Source organism: Phaethon lepturus, unplaced genomic scaffold, assembly GCF_000687285.1.
Source record: "Phaethon lepturus isolate BGI_N335 unplaced genomic scaffold, ASM68728v1 scaffold46362, whole genome shotgun sequence".
Classification (NCBI taxonomy): Eukaryota; Metazoa; Chordata; class Aves; order Phaethontiformes; family Phaethontidae; genus Phaethon; species Phaethon lepturus.
In genome coordinates, this window is record NW_010524960.1 from 1 (window position 1) to 16,129 (window position 16,129).

Below are 16,129 nucleotides of genomic sequence, written 5' to 3' on the forward strand. Positions count from 1 at the left end.
AGGAGGCTTGAAAGTCCTTGGCGCGGCGTCTCTCTGTTCCTTACCAGATGTTTTCTATTAGTTCATTCGTATTTATAAGCGTTAGTATTGTGTGCAATAAACGTTTAATTGAAACAGGATAAATAATATGTGTTGACGTAATTTATATAAAGCTGTTGCGTGTAGTTATTTGATACACTTACATAGTTATTTAGCCTGAGCGATGTAAATACTCCTGGAATTGGGTTTCTGTGTTGCGTTGGTTGTCTGTGCTGGTTGTGCATCAGCATCGCGCCTGCCTCCTTCATAGAGCCGTGGAACGAGAGGCATCCATCTGGGACCAGGCAGGGTTGATCATGTTGGAGGTAACCGGCAGTTACTGTAAGAGTTTGGGGTGTGCCTTGGTTCCCTGGGGGTGTTCTGGAACGCCTTCAGTTGGAAGCAAACTGTCAGACAGACTCTTAGATTCTGTTTGAGACGATGTGTGCAGAGGTGATCCGGTACCGCTTCTCCCTCTTTCCTCCCCCCCCTGCCACTTTCCCCTTAATCTGAAGACAGCTAGATTTGGGGGAGTTGTTTTTTAAGCTGGAATACATCTTCTGAATCAGCTAGAGGGGGGAAAACATCTGTCAAATGATAGAATAGATTTAGGACATAAACTAATGCATGTTTAAAAACAATTGTATCAGCTTTCTCAAATTTTAGAGCTGGAAACATCCATTAAACTGTTTTTTTTCAAGTGTTGGGGCTGCTGTTTGCGTTAACGCTTTGATTTTCTAATTGTTACAGAGGTAAGCTCTGAATGGTAGCAGCTGTTGTAGTTAAGCAGATCTCTTCTGTGTGTTTCACTGATAAAGGCATAGTGATACTGCCTTGATGTTTCATTTCTTAACTTATAAATTGCTTTTATTCTTATTATTGAAGATGTATTTCCAAGACTTTCTAAAGAAACCAGCTTTTGATGCGGGCTTTCTAGAGTGGCTCAGGGTGTGGGGAAGAACTGGTCATTAATGAAATACACTGCTTGTCTTACACAAGCGTCTTCTTTTCCTGTAGAACAAAAGCAGTATAGCACTCTGTGTAGTCACGTCGTGTTGTGTGACTTATAAATGGCATGAACTGTTCATTTTTATGAACAGTTATCATGTAAAGCTACAAAATTATGAACTGTTTGTCTGAAAGGAAAGAAATTGTATTTATGTGACTGCCAGATGATTTATACAAGGGAGGATAGAAATAATTACTTTTAAAAAACAGTTATTAGAAAACTTGCGGAATAGACCACATGGACCTTTGAACATTACACCAAAGTTACTTGGCTTGGTGAACTCCTAGGAAAACATGAACTCTTATCTCACACACTGAAGCTGCTGAAGATTGGGTATAGATATTTTTCCTTTCTGTCAAGAATGTTCTCCCCGCTATAATATTGATGGCTCATAAGTGTATTTTGTACAGTCATAGAATAATTTGGATTAGAAAGGACCCTTAAAGGTCATCTATTTGTTGAATTGAGAGCAAACTTCTCTTTTCAGGCTTTCAGTGGGAAAGAATTCTGGAGGTACAGAGTGGGGTGGAGACTTTTTTTTTTTAAATGCAAAACTTACTTTCTGTCGTCTCCTCTGAGGAGAACCAAAGGGAAATAGGAGTGGCAGTTGCTGTGGTGCATTAGAGGATGATGGTCTCATACTGTTCTTCATCCAAAATATATTCACAGCTAAGAGCTATTGTATTCTACACAGGTATTGTATTACCTGGAATCCGTTAGTCACGAGGTTCTAGCTTGAATGTGGAGAAAGTTCAGCTGAGTGCCTTACACCCAGGCTTCAGGCGGCGAAGGCAGAGATCAGCTGGGCCAAGCGCTCTTTGGCAGAGCAGCATGCAGCCAAGCGAGGCTGGACTAGTGTTTGCAGAGCAGGGTAGGGCTGGGCAGCAGCCTTTGGCAAGAAGATCAAAAAGAAGAGTGGGAGGAAGAAGGAGTCTGTCCTGAGGGGCAGGAGGAACCCCCGACACGCGCGTCGTGTGGGAACAAGTGACTGCATGTAAGGGGCTAGCCTAAACATTTTCTGTGGCCCTCTGATGCTGGTTAGTTTGTATAGACATCATTAATGTGGACTGAGTCTAGTGCTGATAGTAATTGTTTTCTCTGCAACGTTATTGCTTAAGCCAGTTCAGCTAGGTGTTGAGGGTACATTTTAACATGTTTATTTTGCTGTGAAGTTACTGATTTGTACTAAGCAGGAGAATTGAATAGTCTTGAATGTAGTTCTTTATTTGGAATAAACTTCTGCTAGACTGATACAGGAAAACTGTATTTTTTCACTTTTATACCTAGATAGCTACTTGTGACAGCTACTTTTAGAAAAAACACAATGATTTGTATGTGCAGATGTTAAAATGTATGACTGCTATTAACATTTTTTTTTAAATTGTGGATAAGGCTCGTGCGTGAAGCAGATCTAACTGATGAAGGTTTGCGATGAAATACATGGATGCCTGAAGCACTTTGGAGACTTAGCTGATAATTCATGTCCAAGTTCTACTTGAATCTTCACTGCATGAGTACTGAATCTTTTATTTCTGCAGGATCTAGTACTACAAAACTATGGAGAGCACAGATAATACAGAGGAGGAGAAGCCGACTGTGAGCAATGACAGCACGGACAATGGCGCTGAAACAGCTACAGAAGAACAGCATATGGACTTCAGTACAGAAATTATGAGTGTAACTGAGATGGAACAATCACCTGATAGTTCCCCCGACTTGAACGAAGAGAACACACAGGAGAGTGAAATTCCAAATATTGAAAGTTTACAGACAACAGATCTTGAGGCTTGCTTCCCTCCAGATTTTGACAAGTTCTGGAAAGTAGTAGAGGACAATCCCCAGGATTTCACAGGATGGGTATATCTACTACAGTATGTAGAGCAGGAGGTTAGTACATGCCCCCTTATTCCTTAGTCCACCAGAAATAAAGAAAACCAAAACAAGTCATGCATATTCCAGTGACAAATCTAGAACTGTACATCAGGCTTTCGTAGATACTATGTTGAGACAGTTGCCCTTGCCAGTGTTGTAAGCAGAGATCACAAAATAAACACAGTCGTTTTTAAGACAATGTTAAAACAATAGTTGTTTTTAAAACAATGTGAACGTTTTTTTCAAGGAAAGGATTCATTGCTTTTTACTCTGTGTTTCTTGCAGAACCACTTACCAGCTGCCAGGAAAGCATTTGACAGGTTTTTCACGCACTATCCATACTGCTATGGATATTGGAAGAAGTATGCAGACCTTGAAAAGCGACATGACAACGTTAAACAGTCTGATGAGGTATGTAGGTAGCTGGGCACAGCTATTGCCATTGGTCCTGTTAGCCAAACAATGACTAACCTACTGCAAGTCATTTGGCTGCCAGTACCTGCCATGTATGGTCAGGTTTGTAGGGGTTTTGTTTGCACTTGTCACGTCTGTGGCATTTGTAGCTAATGTTTTTTCTCTTTGTTGGCAGGTGCGTTAAACCTCTACAGTTTGTCAAGCTTTGCAGTGCAAGCCTCTGTATTACACTGCAGCTTAACAAGTAGGGCAGGGCTTTTCTGTCACTTACATTTATTACTCATTTTCAAAACAATATAGTTGGTTTGCTGGTCACAATTGCTACATCTTATTGCATTTTTGGTCAGACGCTGTCAATGATGCTCTAATGGGTCTGTGCCCTATGGTCTGTACCCCAAAGCCTGCCCACACAACCTGGTCAGAATGCAGGGACCGCTGCGCTTTGAAGATCAAGACTCTGCACGTGGAGATCAGAACATTGCCATGTTCTATCCAACCTCCACCCAAATGGTAATGGTAGATTATTTAAACAAAATTCCAGTAATTAGTATTTCTAAGGTTCACCGGACAACACAGTGTTGCCTCTCTATTAGGACGTCATTAACTATTTGAAGTTCAGTTTATGTTCTCTTCATAGGTTTATCGCAGAGGACTTCAGGCAATTCCTCTTAGTGTTGATCTTTGGATACATTATATAAACTTCTTAAAGGAGACCTTGGACCCTGCTGATCCTGAAACTAACAGTACTATTCGAGGGTGAGTTGAAAGCAGACTAAGTGGTACAGGAAGCCCATACATACGGTTACAAAGCAGTGTAATGAGATTAATATGTTTAAGCTAAGGGGCAAGCTAATAACAGCCTGTGGTTACTTTAAGGATTTTTAAGAGATGATGGAGCCAAATTCCATAAGAAGGGCTAGACAATACAAAGTGGTACAAGGGTCAAAAGTTGTGACTCGAGAGCTTCGGACTAGACATTAGGAAATACTTAGTGCAGCACTGGAACAGGTTCCCCATAGAATTTTTGGAATGTAATTCCTTGGAGGTTTTCAGGGCATAGCTAGAATGTGTTTGACATATGTTGCTGGCAGCGGCCCTGGTTAGGGTAAGAGGTTGGACTAAAGTTTGAACCAAAACCTTAATTGAACTTAAACTGAAGCAGCTTCTAGCTGCATGATTGATGTATAGCTTTTGTGTGTTAAACTGCTGAAGTAATAGCTTTAGAATCTTTGCAAGATACAAATGGTAAAAGATTTTGTATTTTCTTAATATCTCATGTTCCTGCAAGTGGCTTTGTCTGTTGCCTTTACTTGTTCTGTTGTGGTAGTGCTGGAAGAAAAAAAAGTGAGCGTGAACGTTCTGAAATTCTAGAGATCTTGCTACAGACAGCTGGAAAATACTTTGAAGAATTTAAATAATGAATATAAGTGTGGTTGCGAGTAAGTGGGGATGCTCATGATATTTAAATAAGAGCCAGAACTTTTCTTCCTTATTCTCTCACCACATCCAGAAACAACTGTAAAATTATTTCATGTTTCAGAGCCTATGAACATGCAGTCCTAGCTGCTGGGACAGACTTCCGTTCCGACAGACTATGGGAAATGTATATAAACTGGGAAAACGAACAGGGAAACCTCAGGGAAGTTACGTCGATATATGACCGCATCCTTGGAATTCCAACGCAACTCTACAGCCATCATTTCCAGAGGTAAAGAGAAAGCAAAGATTCAGTTAATGCTAGGAGTTTCTTAAGCACATGCTAACCTACTTCTGTAAATGTGAAACATGTTCACTTGGGACGAGAGCTTGAAACAGATAGTGAGTTTTATATTCTTATTTATGTACTCATACAGTTTGACTGATTTTTTTTTTTTTTTTTGATAGTAATGATACAGATTTTAGGAATTTTGTTTTAGATAAATTCACAAATTCTGCTGTGGAATAAAGGAAGGCCTTGGAATTGTGAGGAAAAGAGGATGTCTCTGAAGAATCAGAATGAACAGTTTTGAGCTTTAATTCCTCATGCAAGGCTCACATGTGGTGAAACACTAATTTAATTGACGAAGGAGAAATACTTGGCTAAGTTTTAGATAGTAGAATTCTCTATTAATATGGGGAGGTGAAGAGGGAACCAGAGACCTTAGTTAAGTTATGTACCAGTCTTCCCCATAACTTCTACAGATCTTTTCGTTTTGGAAATAAAGTATCTTCCTCTAAAACTGTTTGTGTCCTTTGCCATCAGTTTTACATGGCAAGTGGTCTGTCTTTGCCACTGAAGTTCATCATCCTTTCATTTCTCTTTGAACAGCAAAGCTTTTGAAGTCTGATAGATAGTAGAAGTTGCATTTTGTCTGTATGTTGTCAGAAATTGCATTCTCAGAGTTGCTCTAGATCGATAAAGTACTGCAGAACCCCGCTAGGATTTATTATTGTGCTGTGGTTACGCAGCGTATTGCAACATAAAACATCAAATTTGTGTTGACTTGTTTCTATCTATTCTTAGGTTTAAAGAACATATACAGGACAACTTGCCTCGAGACCTTCTGACTACTGAGCAGTTTGTTCAGCTGCGCAGAGAGCTGGCATCTGTGAACGGCCATAGTGGGGAGGATGCTCAACCGGATGACGACCTGCCCTGTGGTACTGAAGATATAACTGACCCTGCCAAGGTACATATGCAGAGGATGTTCGTTGGCATTTCTTGCCTTACTTTGTGGCTGAAAGACGAGTTTATTTGCAGGCAATTTAGCGTATCTGTAGCTGAGGTGTTCCCATAGTTCTCTTGCATATCATTGCTCTTTGGCTCATGTGATAACTGCTTTTGTCTACAGGACATACCTTTTCAGTGTTTTCATAGGTATTAAAGGAATAGAGTTAAAAAACCCAAGAAGTGATGTACAAAACTTTAGGAATGAATATTAATTACTCCAGTTCCCAGGTTAGGAACTGTGGTCTAAGCAAGCTCTTCATCAGCAATGGTTTGTGCAGGTTCACAGCCTTCAAAGGCATACAAAAGCTTGGAGCCATCCAGAGGAATGGCTGACTCTGAAAATGTACACGTACTGAAACCAAGTTTGACTTGGATCCAAATTCATCTTTAGTTTCAATCATCTTTAGCGGAAGAGCAAAACTTCAGATAGAAAACCGATTCAGTTGGGTTGCAGTAAGGGCCAAGGCACCATCCGGGCAGCAGCCCATCCCTTCCCCTAGCTCTTCAGGGTAGCATTAATGCATCTGTCATACTTCTGATTTATGCATATTACTGGCATCATAAAATGCATTTACAAAGATGATGCAGTGTCTACCTGTGTTACATTTTTAAAAATTATGTTTTAGCTAATCACAGAGATAGAAAACATGAGGCACAGAATCATTGAGATTCATCAAGAAATGTTTAACCACAACGAACATGAAGTCAGTAAGAGGTGGACGTTTGAAGAAGCGGTAAGTTTGTTTTTTCTATGTAGGGCAGCATGTGCAAGAGTTTTGAACATAAGACTGGGAGCTAGGAATTCTGAGTAATAGTTAAGCCTTGCGACTTAAACTGCTGTGGGGCTTTGAACAAAGAGCAAATTTCACTTCTTTGCTATTTTTCCTGTGAAAAGGCAACTTGTGAGGTCAACTCTGTCATCTGATGATTTAAAAATCTTTAAGCGGTATTTGGAGAAAGGCAAGATGGTATGTTGTTTACTAAGTGGTCTTTAAAATATACATGCATGAAATGCTATATAAGTTAGTGCTGCCTTATGCATCTGGGGTGTTGCAAAATAATAGGGGGGTGAAGGTAATTCGAATTGAAAAGGTAAGCCTGTCCTAAAAGGAGAATGAAATTTGTATGATTTTGTATTGTAACATTATACTCTTAAATCAGGTAACTTTTGTTTTCCAAAAGAAACCATCATAACATGCAGCTCCTATGTATAACGTATTAAAAGTAATTAATCAAACTAATCATTTGATCACTACAAATACAGAACTTTTTCTATGTAGAATTAAGTTTAGTTTCTTTTGAAAAAACCTCTTGATTTTTAATTTTTTTTCTTTTTGTCTTCCTGCCAAATACCATATTGCATAACATGGTTCTTGTTTTAAATTTACTTTCTTTTTAAAAAGTACATTGAAAATCCATCCCAGGTGTTTAATAGAGGGTCTCCTTGATGGGTTACATGATGTCAGAACTGTTGTGTTGCTTACTGCACTTTGTTAGGCTAGGCCAGGTATTGTATAAGCCAAAAATACGCTGATGTATTGTGGAAAATGGTTATGTCAGTATAGGTGTTCTTGGCTCAGGAAGCCTTAAGCTACAAATTACTGAAACTTGGGAGAATGCTAAAACTGTGGACATGCTGCAGAAAATGTGTAAGAAACAGGGCGTTCTCTCCTGCTCCTGGCCAAAATCAGTACCTTTTCTACCAAGAGAGTATATCTGCTCTGTAGGTACCAAAGTGTTGGATTGACGAGGAGTTTGAAATATAAACATGTCTTTATAGTGGACGGAAGTGAGGTAGGTAGGCAACAGGTGTCATGTAAGTGACGGAGACTGCTTAGACCTGTTTTACAGTTCTTTTAGCAGCAACAGTGTACCTGTGAATTTGTCAAAATGGCAAGAGAGTATCGGGTTCTGTAGCAGAGTTCAGTGAGGAGCATGAAAGGGGTGATTGGCTTAAAATTTCAGGTGGCCTTGAAGAATTGAATATTACTCCTTAATATTCTAAGTTCTTTATCCTTTTGTACGTAATTGTATCTGAGATGGAGTTGCAGTACAGGAGAGAAATAATCGGGTAAAATTAAAGATGAAGGAGAGAAAAAGCGGAAGATCTCTGGAAGGATGCTTTGCTACATTTAATTCAAAGCAATGTTTAAATTTTCTGTGATTAACTGTGTCCCACAGCCTCTCTTGTAGTCATCAATAAAAATGCAATCTTGCTAGCTCTTGGAATAATCAGTGTAATGTCAGTATTTAATACGAAGTTCAATTCAATGCTCTGTCTTTCCTTGTTGTGATTCTCAACCAAACTTTGAATTTGATTTGTAGGATATGCGCTAGTACAACAGTAAGTACTTTAGTTGTATGTATGTATGTGGACAATATTAATTGTTGTTGTTTATAATGTCATTGTTATGTTGTGACGGCAGGTTTGCAAGGGAGTAGCTGCACTGAATTCTTTCTCAGCTTCTGTAAACACTTGCACTGATAAAGCTTTCTAGAAAAAGAAGCTGCTAGCCTAGAATGTAATTGTCAGCAAAATCTCTTGGTCGGTACTTGGGTAACCCCAGCAGACTTACTTGAATAGATAATGATGTATCATTCTGAAGTCCTGTTTATTTAAATGGCGTTACTGGAATGGTGTGTGGGTTTTTTTTAAGCAACTTGGTGGTACGCTTATGAGTCATAAGTTGCCATACTGTGACTCTTGCAGATAAAGAGGCCTTACTTTCATGTAAAACCTCTGGAGAAAATTCAGCTGAAAAACTGGAAAGAGTACTTAGAATTTGAGATAGAAAATGGCACTCATGAACGAGTTGTGGTCCTCTTTGAAAGATGTGTTATTTCATGTGCCCTCTATGAGGACTTCTGGATTAAGGTAAGGGAAGTGGTTCACCACCTATCTCCTACCAATTGCATACATTGAACTAGTGACTAACCTTTTGTACTCTTGTGGAATGTTGTTCATATATAACTATATCTGTTGCATTAGGAGATGGTCTGCTTGCAACCAGATTTGACTGCTGCATATGCCAACTTCGTTGCCTCTCTACGTCCTTCCTTACAGAAACTAGTCTAGTGGTTCAATAAAGGTGCTGAATGGGTTTAAACAAAAGAATTTTATCGTTCTGTCATGTTTTTAAAGACAAATACAAGCTTTAAATTTTTCAATATCTGCTCTGTTTTCAACTATAGTATGCCAAATATATGGAGAATCATAGTATTGAAGGAGTGAGGCATGTCTACAGCAGGGCTTGCACGATACATCTTCCTAAGAAACCAATGGTTCACATGCTGTGGGCTGCCTTTGAGGAACAGCAGGGTAAGAGCAACGTTAGTTTTTGCTGGGAGGGATTCTGTTTTTAAGAGGCTGTTGGATGTCTCATATCTAAAAGCATCTTCACCGGTGTTTTAGGCAACATCGATGAAGCAAGAAGAATCTTGAAAACATTTGAAGAGTGTATTCTAGGGCTAGCAATGATTCGCTTACGAAGAGTAAGCTTAGAACGCAGACATGGAAACATGGAAGAAGCTGAACACCTGCTTGAAGATGCTGTTAGGAATGCCAAATCAATTAGTGAATCGTCGTTTTATGCCATCAAATTAGCTCGACACCTCTTCAAAGTACAGAAAAATCTTCCAAAGGCAAGAAAAGTGCTGTCAGAAGCCATAGAAATTGACAAAGTATGTGTTCCCTCTTTGCTGTATTTAAAAAAAAAAAAAAATGATCCTGGTATTTTTCTGAAACTTTTTTTTTAAATATGGCAACAATGATGACAGGAATTGTAGCTGTATGTGATGTTTCATTACTACATGGAGACACCAGTCCCTCTAAACTGATGTTGCCGTATTTGCAGCTTGCAAATGTGGAAGTTTGCAAACTTTTTTTCTTCAGAAGCACAGCGTGCTTGATACTTTCCTTTTTCCTCTTTAGAATCTTAAGTATTATAGGCATGTTCACATCCTCAAGGTGAACAAAATTGATTGTGTAGGCAGTACTCATAGATCCTTTTGTATAACCGCAGAACTATTTGGCACTCCGAGTACTACTAGCTTACTATTAGCAAAGTTTTTGCATCTGTTTTTGTAGTGTTAGATCACTTCTAACATGTCTATGAAATAAAGCAGGTTAAAGATGACCAATACAAAAAGACAATCTTTTTATTGACTATTCTAGCATATATTTATGATGTAAACATTCTGGTATGCATCCGATAGACGTATATTCACTGTTAAATATCTAATGTGACAGTTGTGCAACTTCTAATACATCTTTTGCACAGGAAAATACAAAACTGTATCTCAACTTACTTGAAATGGAGTACAGTGGCGATCTCAAGCAAAATGAAGAAAACATCTTGAGCTGTTTTGATAAAGCTGTCAATGGTGCATTGTCCATAAAAATGAGGATTACGTTTTCTCAGCGAAAAGTGGAATTTCTTGAAGATTTTGGTTCTGATGTAAACAAGTAAGATGTAATCCGTGTAATGGCCAAATTAGGGTCACCAAAAGAGTGCTTGTAGAAGTAGGAGGGAAGGGGTAGAGCTAGTGGCATCCATTAAATTGTTTTGTGTGCCATCAGCTCTTTGTTGAGGGATAGTTGCTTTTCTGAACCAAATTCCTATTTTTAAATATGAATCTCTTTTTCAAAAAACTACCTTTTTTTTTCTGGAATATCTAATGCCTTGTGGAGCAAAATTGTGCTGCCTGTAACTTCTTACTGCAGTTTTCCCTTGCTAAATTTTGTAAAGGAGGATGCTCCTCAAAGGGACCGTGAGGTGTTTTGTGACACAGGTGTAATTTGATGATCCATACCCTGTGAGCTGCTGCTGCTTGAGGTTTCCAAAACTGCACTAATTTGATTTTTCTGTGTTCAGAAGTAATAACAATGCCATATGCTTACAAGGGAGGATCAGATACTAGAACTGCAACTTTTTAATTAAATGCTAGATACACTTTTTTCCTCTTAATTTTCTCTTGTAAAATAAGCGCTTGTTTTTATTTATATTTTGCAGCTAATTAACTTGGAAGGACTAACCGTGAGTTAGTCCTTCTGTTTTGTATGTTTTTAACAATAGTTGTCCTTAACTTCTGCAGACTCTGAGCGTTCTAACTTGCATGGCAACCAAGCATTGCAAGTTTGGGATCCTAGATAGACCAAACAAAATGAAGTTTTCAGTGCCCAAATAACACTAGAGCACAGAATAAGTTCAAGAAGTGGTTTCCATCAAGAGTAAGATTGACAGAAGAAGCAGTTTTCATGTGATTACCTTGTAAACTGTGGTATGCAGCAGATGAAATTATATTTAGCTATTTATGGGAATTTTAGCTAGGAAATAGGGGTATTACTCTTTCACTCGGCAATATATGGTTATGCTTGCTATATAAATAATATGACTATCTTGTGCTCCATTAAATCTACCTATGCTTCCCACGTTGTTTGGAAAAAGGCTGTAGGTGATACTTTGGTATTGTAATAATTTTGTATAATGCTCATTTACAGTATTTAAAGAAATGAATAAATATCAGTGCTGCTATGGATGGCATCAGTGCGCAGCTGAGGGAGTGCAGTCACTGGAGGAAGCAGTTGTATCACAATTAAGTTTTAGAAAACCTCTTTATAAAGGAACGTTATAAAAGAACTGTATGAAGCGTGATGAAGGTTGAGGAAGTTGGGCATTTCTGAGAACAGAAGATTTTTCACTATGCATTGTGGAATCCCCCTTCAAATTTAGTTTTTTGGCTTTATCCCACTTCATGGTGGATCACTGATTGAAGTTTGGTTTAGACTGTTTTTGTGTTTTTACAGCCTGAAGTAGACATTTTAAAATGGTTGCATGAAAATGGTGAGTAAAGCTTTATTTCTTTTTGTCTCCTTCAGGCTTCTGGATGCCTATGATGAACATCAAGCACTTCTCAAGGAGCAGGATTCTTTAAAAAGGAGAGCAGAGAATGGGTAAGAAGTATGTTCACCTGGGGGTATATACTAACCTGATAGATGATGCAGTATGGGGTAGCTGGAGCACATACTACGCTGAACTATAGCCGCTACAAAGCACTCTGGAAATGCTTTAAAAACAGTTCAGAGAATAATCTCAGGGGCTGTGGTTTTGTGGTGGTTTTTTTTTTAATTAATCTATTAATATATATACACATATATTTTTCAGCTTTAAACCTATTGCTTGCAAGAACAAAACCACTGTTTTTTAATCACTTCAAGTATAAACTAAATAAGGCTATAATGTTGGCTACAATTTTTGGAAACAGATCCACTGGAAAATAACCGCTTGAATTATGTATCATAGAAAAAAACAGTACTGGTAAAAATAACTCTGTCACTGAGCAGAAACATGATTTGCTGTCTCAGTTTGAGTACCACAACAATTTAGAAACCAGACTATTGTTCTGAGGCACAATATGCTACTGTCTTTCTCTAAATCAAATTCTGTTGCCCTGTTTGGACATGGCACTGAGTTTGAAAATATTACTTACCCTTATCCGTTACAACATTTCTCACACAAAGACATGCTCAGAATTTGATCTAAGATACCGTTTACCAGCAAACATTAACTTCACAGGTCAGAGGAGCCAGATGAAAAGAAAATGCTCACAGACGACCCAACTTTGGCATCAGCACAGATGATGGATGGAGACATGCAAGTCAATCAGGCAGCATATAACTACAACGCCTGGTATCAGGTAGGTGTGTGCTTTTGTTCCTTTGTTTAACGTGCACATTCTGAATAGATGCAGGTTGTGGTTTTCCCAGTGACTGTATCTATGGCCCAGTGTCAGTTGGTGAGGAAAGCTTGGACTAGAAATTTAGCTCCTGTTTTCTTGATTCCTCTTTGGCCTCCACACATGGAAGTGTAAAATATTTTCCTCTGTGGAGCGAGATGAGCAGTTTGGTGGCTAGCCCTTCACGAGAAGGGAAGTGTAGCAGCAGCTGAGGGCATTGCTGGCTAAGGGCAATAGACCTGTGCCGAAGTGTTTTGCCCAGGAGAGTCGCCTTGGGATGCCAATTTACTGTCCGTTTTGATAGTTTCTCTGTCCAACTAGTAGTTCTTACAAGGTCTCTGTATGGATTCTACTGTGCTAGTACACAGTGCATGCGAAATCAGTCTGTTCGGTAGCTTGTCTTTGGGGGCTATTCTTGTATGGCATTTAATTTTGTCCCCTAGAGTAGCTTAAAGAGTGAATTGGTGATACCCTACCTCAGTTTCCTCTTCTTGCTTGTGGCAGCAGCAACGTCCAGAACATGTTCTGTTTGCTTCTAGACTGATGTCCATTTTGTGTTCTGACTTGCCCAAGGGGCAGGCTGTAAAGTCAGAGCTTCAACACCTGCCTGTACGTAGGTGTACTGGTAAAGGTGGGTACTGCTGGTGCCCCCTCAGCTGGGCAGAGAGTGAGGCACTGCACGCTTGGGATGCTTATTCTTATGAGTTGTAGAGGGTCCAGCTGAAATTCTTGCTGAAGCAGTTTAATGAAAACTGTTGTTAGACTGCAAGGAGCTACCAAGCCCATGAGAACAGTGTTTGCACATGGGACACAAACTGGCTGCTGTGTAACTGGTTTAGAATTGTCCGCATCAAGGTCAAGTGTTCTTTCGAAAGTCAGGCGGTGAAAGGTGTCTCACCCAGCATGGGGAAACTGCGCAGTACTGGGCCGGGAAAAATGCCCCAAGTTATCAAACGCAGCACTGTGGGAATAGCAGGCTTACGGTGCTGGTGAAGATCTCAGTCCTGTGGTTGAAATGGTAACTCCATCACTGTCTGCCTTCTGTGTGTCTCACAACCTGCTTGAGAACAGCAGACAGAAGCGCTTCCTGAGGGAATGGAGACATTTCTTCACTCTACCCCAACAACATTATGCAGCTGCATACCTGCCTCGGCTCAGCTGTGGTAGTTGGGGTACAGTGGGTTGCAGTAAGGCCACAGGAACTGTCTGACAGCCTCCGCTAGCTACAAACCAATGGCTTTGAAGGGAGTAGTGTTAGGGCACTTCAGCTCGCTGCCCTGGCTCTCCGTCTTGCGGAGTGTGCCGTAACAGTGGACATGGAGCTAGTGTACAGACAGTTTGTGCTTACATTACCTCCTGCTCCCTCCCTTCTTCCTCTGAGATTCTCTTGAAAGGGAGGTAACGAGGAGCCGTAGAGCAAGTACCAAAGAGGGGATCTGAGGAGCCAGAGTGAGCCTCTGGCCTGTCCTGTATGAGAAGACTTATCAGGTGCATGTTTGAGCAGCTAGGAGCACTACAGGCAACAGCACCAGCCCCTGCGCTGACCCTGGCTCCAGATCTGAGCCTGGGCTTGCCCTGAAGCACCCTTGTGCTTTGCCTCGGCAGGAAAGCTGACTGCCAGCGGACCCGGAGGTGGTTCGGAGTTCGTGGGCCTTGCACTGCAGGGGAGCACCTCACTTGTTCCGGCCCATGTACCAGCTGGGGGTATGGCTGGGTGCAAAGCCTGGCTGAGGAGGTTCTGAGCCCTTGGTGTTGTGGCTGTGGCACGGGCACAAAGCCATGCTGGCTGCTCTGTTCAGGACTGTCACAGTCACAAAAGGGTGGCCTTCCCTGTGACTCTCCGGGACGATCAATAGGCAGCCTGTTATCAGGTATGCTTCGTGGAGCATGGGCAGTTTGACTTAGTTACCGTGTTGTTTTTTTTTTCTCCTAGTACAATTACCAGAACGCCTGGAATTATGGACAGTATTATCACCCAACTTGATCTTAGGAGTGAGCGAAGTTCACACTGCTGCAGTTTCAACAAAGACGGAATTAAAAAAATATATTTTTCTAAATTAGGGATGTGAAAGAACTGTTGTAATACCTGCTTTTTGGTCTTTTGCATGTGAAGTGAGCTGATGTTCACAAGGTATGTGTGAAGCAAGATTTGTGTGCTGGTAACTGATAAATGGTATCTCTGTACAATTCTAGTTTACCATAAATGCTTTTTTTTTTTTTAATTCCCTGCACTAATTTATGGAGATATCTGAAGAACTTTTTTCAGTCTCATAATGATTCTATAGACTTAATGAGTAAAGCTGTAGTTTTTCTGGGTTTTTCTCTCCCAAAGCCGTTCCGCTGACCAGTGTCAGTGACCACAGCTGCTGTGGGAGACAAGCGGGGCGGGAGTGCTGCCAGTTCCGGAGCAAGGCCAGCCTCTCCTGCTCTGCTTTCCAGCCAAAGCCCCACAGCCTGCTTCTATCAGAAGATCTCTTCGCGTGCCCCAGCGAGCAAAGCCCAGGCTGCTTGGTTTATGTTGTTACAATTGAAGTTCTTCAGATTACGACGGCAGCCTTTGCAAGCTGCGATATGCATTTTCTATTCTGTGTGGGGGTCAAAAATGAAAATGCAGTGCAAAATGACGTTGCATTCTTTTATAAAAAGCACAAACTGTGTTTGGGATGATTTTTGTATTTGGAGTTTTTCATGTACACAGTGTGAGCAGACTTTTTTCATTTTGATCAAAGTGATCATTCCCATTTTTGTAATAAAAGCAAGGAATTCAGTAGTCCTCTGAGCTTTCTTGGATTCCCTCATTCAAGGCAGGAGTAAGAAAACCCGAATCTCAGTTCACCCATTTTGTTGAAACAAACTCCTGTGGCTGTGGTACAGGAACACATTGGGAACGTTCCTGGCATGTACGGTTCTCGGCTAGCTGGGGGTGGGCATGTTGCCTGACACGAATATAAAATGCCTTTGAAGGAGAACTTCAGTGGAATTTTTTTTCTCTAATTTAAGGAATGCCTAGACTATAAATGTAATTTTTTTCCTCTTCTAATATTTTAGGTTAACTGAAAGTGTTGTAAAACTCGGCAGCTACACAGACTTGAGCTAGTTATTGAATGTTTTTCAGTAAAAGAGCACTCAGCCCTGGAAAGGGTAATGAAGTCATGGCAGTTGCAGATGGGTCTGCTTCTCCCTTAGCACTGTGCTGGAGTCCACTGCCCTTTTCACCCATAGTAAGAGAGAGAAGTTTTAAGGTGATCATATAGACAAAAAAAAAGTGAAGTCACTTGCATGTATAAACTATGTTTTCTTTAGTGGTATGTTACTGTACAGCAGTAGGGGGCAGGGAAAACAAACTTGATTTCAATACAAGGCCACGGTTG

General features: G+C 40.4%; 1 protein-coding gene across 1 annotated transcript; it reads left to right on the forward strand.

Moving 5' to 3' along the window:
* Positions 1-2,584: 2,584 nt before the first annotated feature.
* On the forward strand, positions 2,585-15,036 carry PRPF39 (pre-mRNA processing factor 39). Its single transcript, XM_010282607.1, has 13 exons — positions 2,585-2,914; positions 3,185-3,310; positions 3,951-4,069; positions 4,854-5,021; positions 5,817-5,982; positions 6,650-6,757; positions 8,734-8,898; positions 9,216-9,342; positions 9,436-9,704; positions 10,304-10,488; positions 11,902-11,976; positions 12,599-12,719; positions 14,692-15,036. Exons 1-13 carry the CDS (start codon positions 2,585-2,587, stop codon positions 14,740-14,742), a joined length of 2,010 nt encoding a protein of 669 aa, XP_010280909.1. The 3' UTR covers positions 14,743-15,036.
* The last annotated feature ends 1,093 nt before the right edge of the window (positions 15,037-16,129 follow it).

Excerpts from the sequence above, each read along its gene's own strand:
- PRPF39 (XM_010282607.1), top strand. The coding sequence starts at position 2,585 with ATGGAGAGCACAGATAATACAGAGGAGGAGAAGCCGACTGTGAGCAAT. Across the intron at positions 4,070-4,853 it reads ACTAACAGTACTATTCGAGG|AGCCTATGAACATGCAGTCC; the intron begins GTGAGTTGAAAG and ends TTCATGTTTCAG. Across the intron at positions 5,983-6,649 it reads ATATAACTGACCCTGCCAAG|CTAATCACAGAGATAGAAAA; the intron begins GTACATATGCAG and ends ATTATGTTTTAG.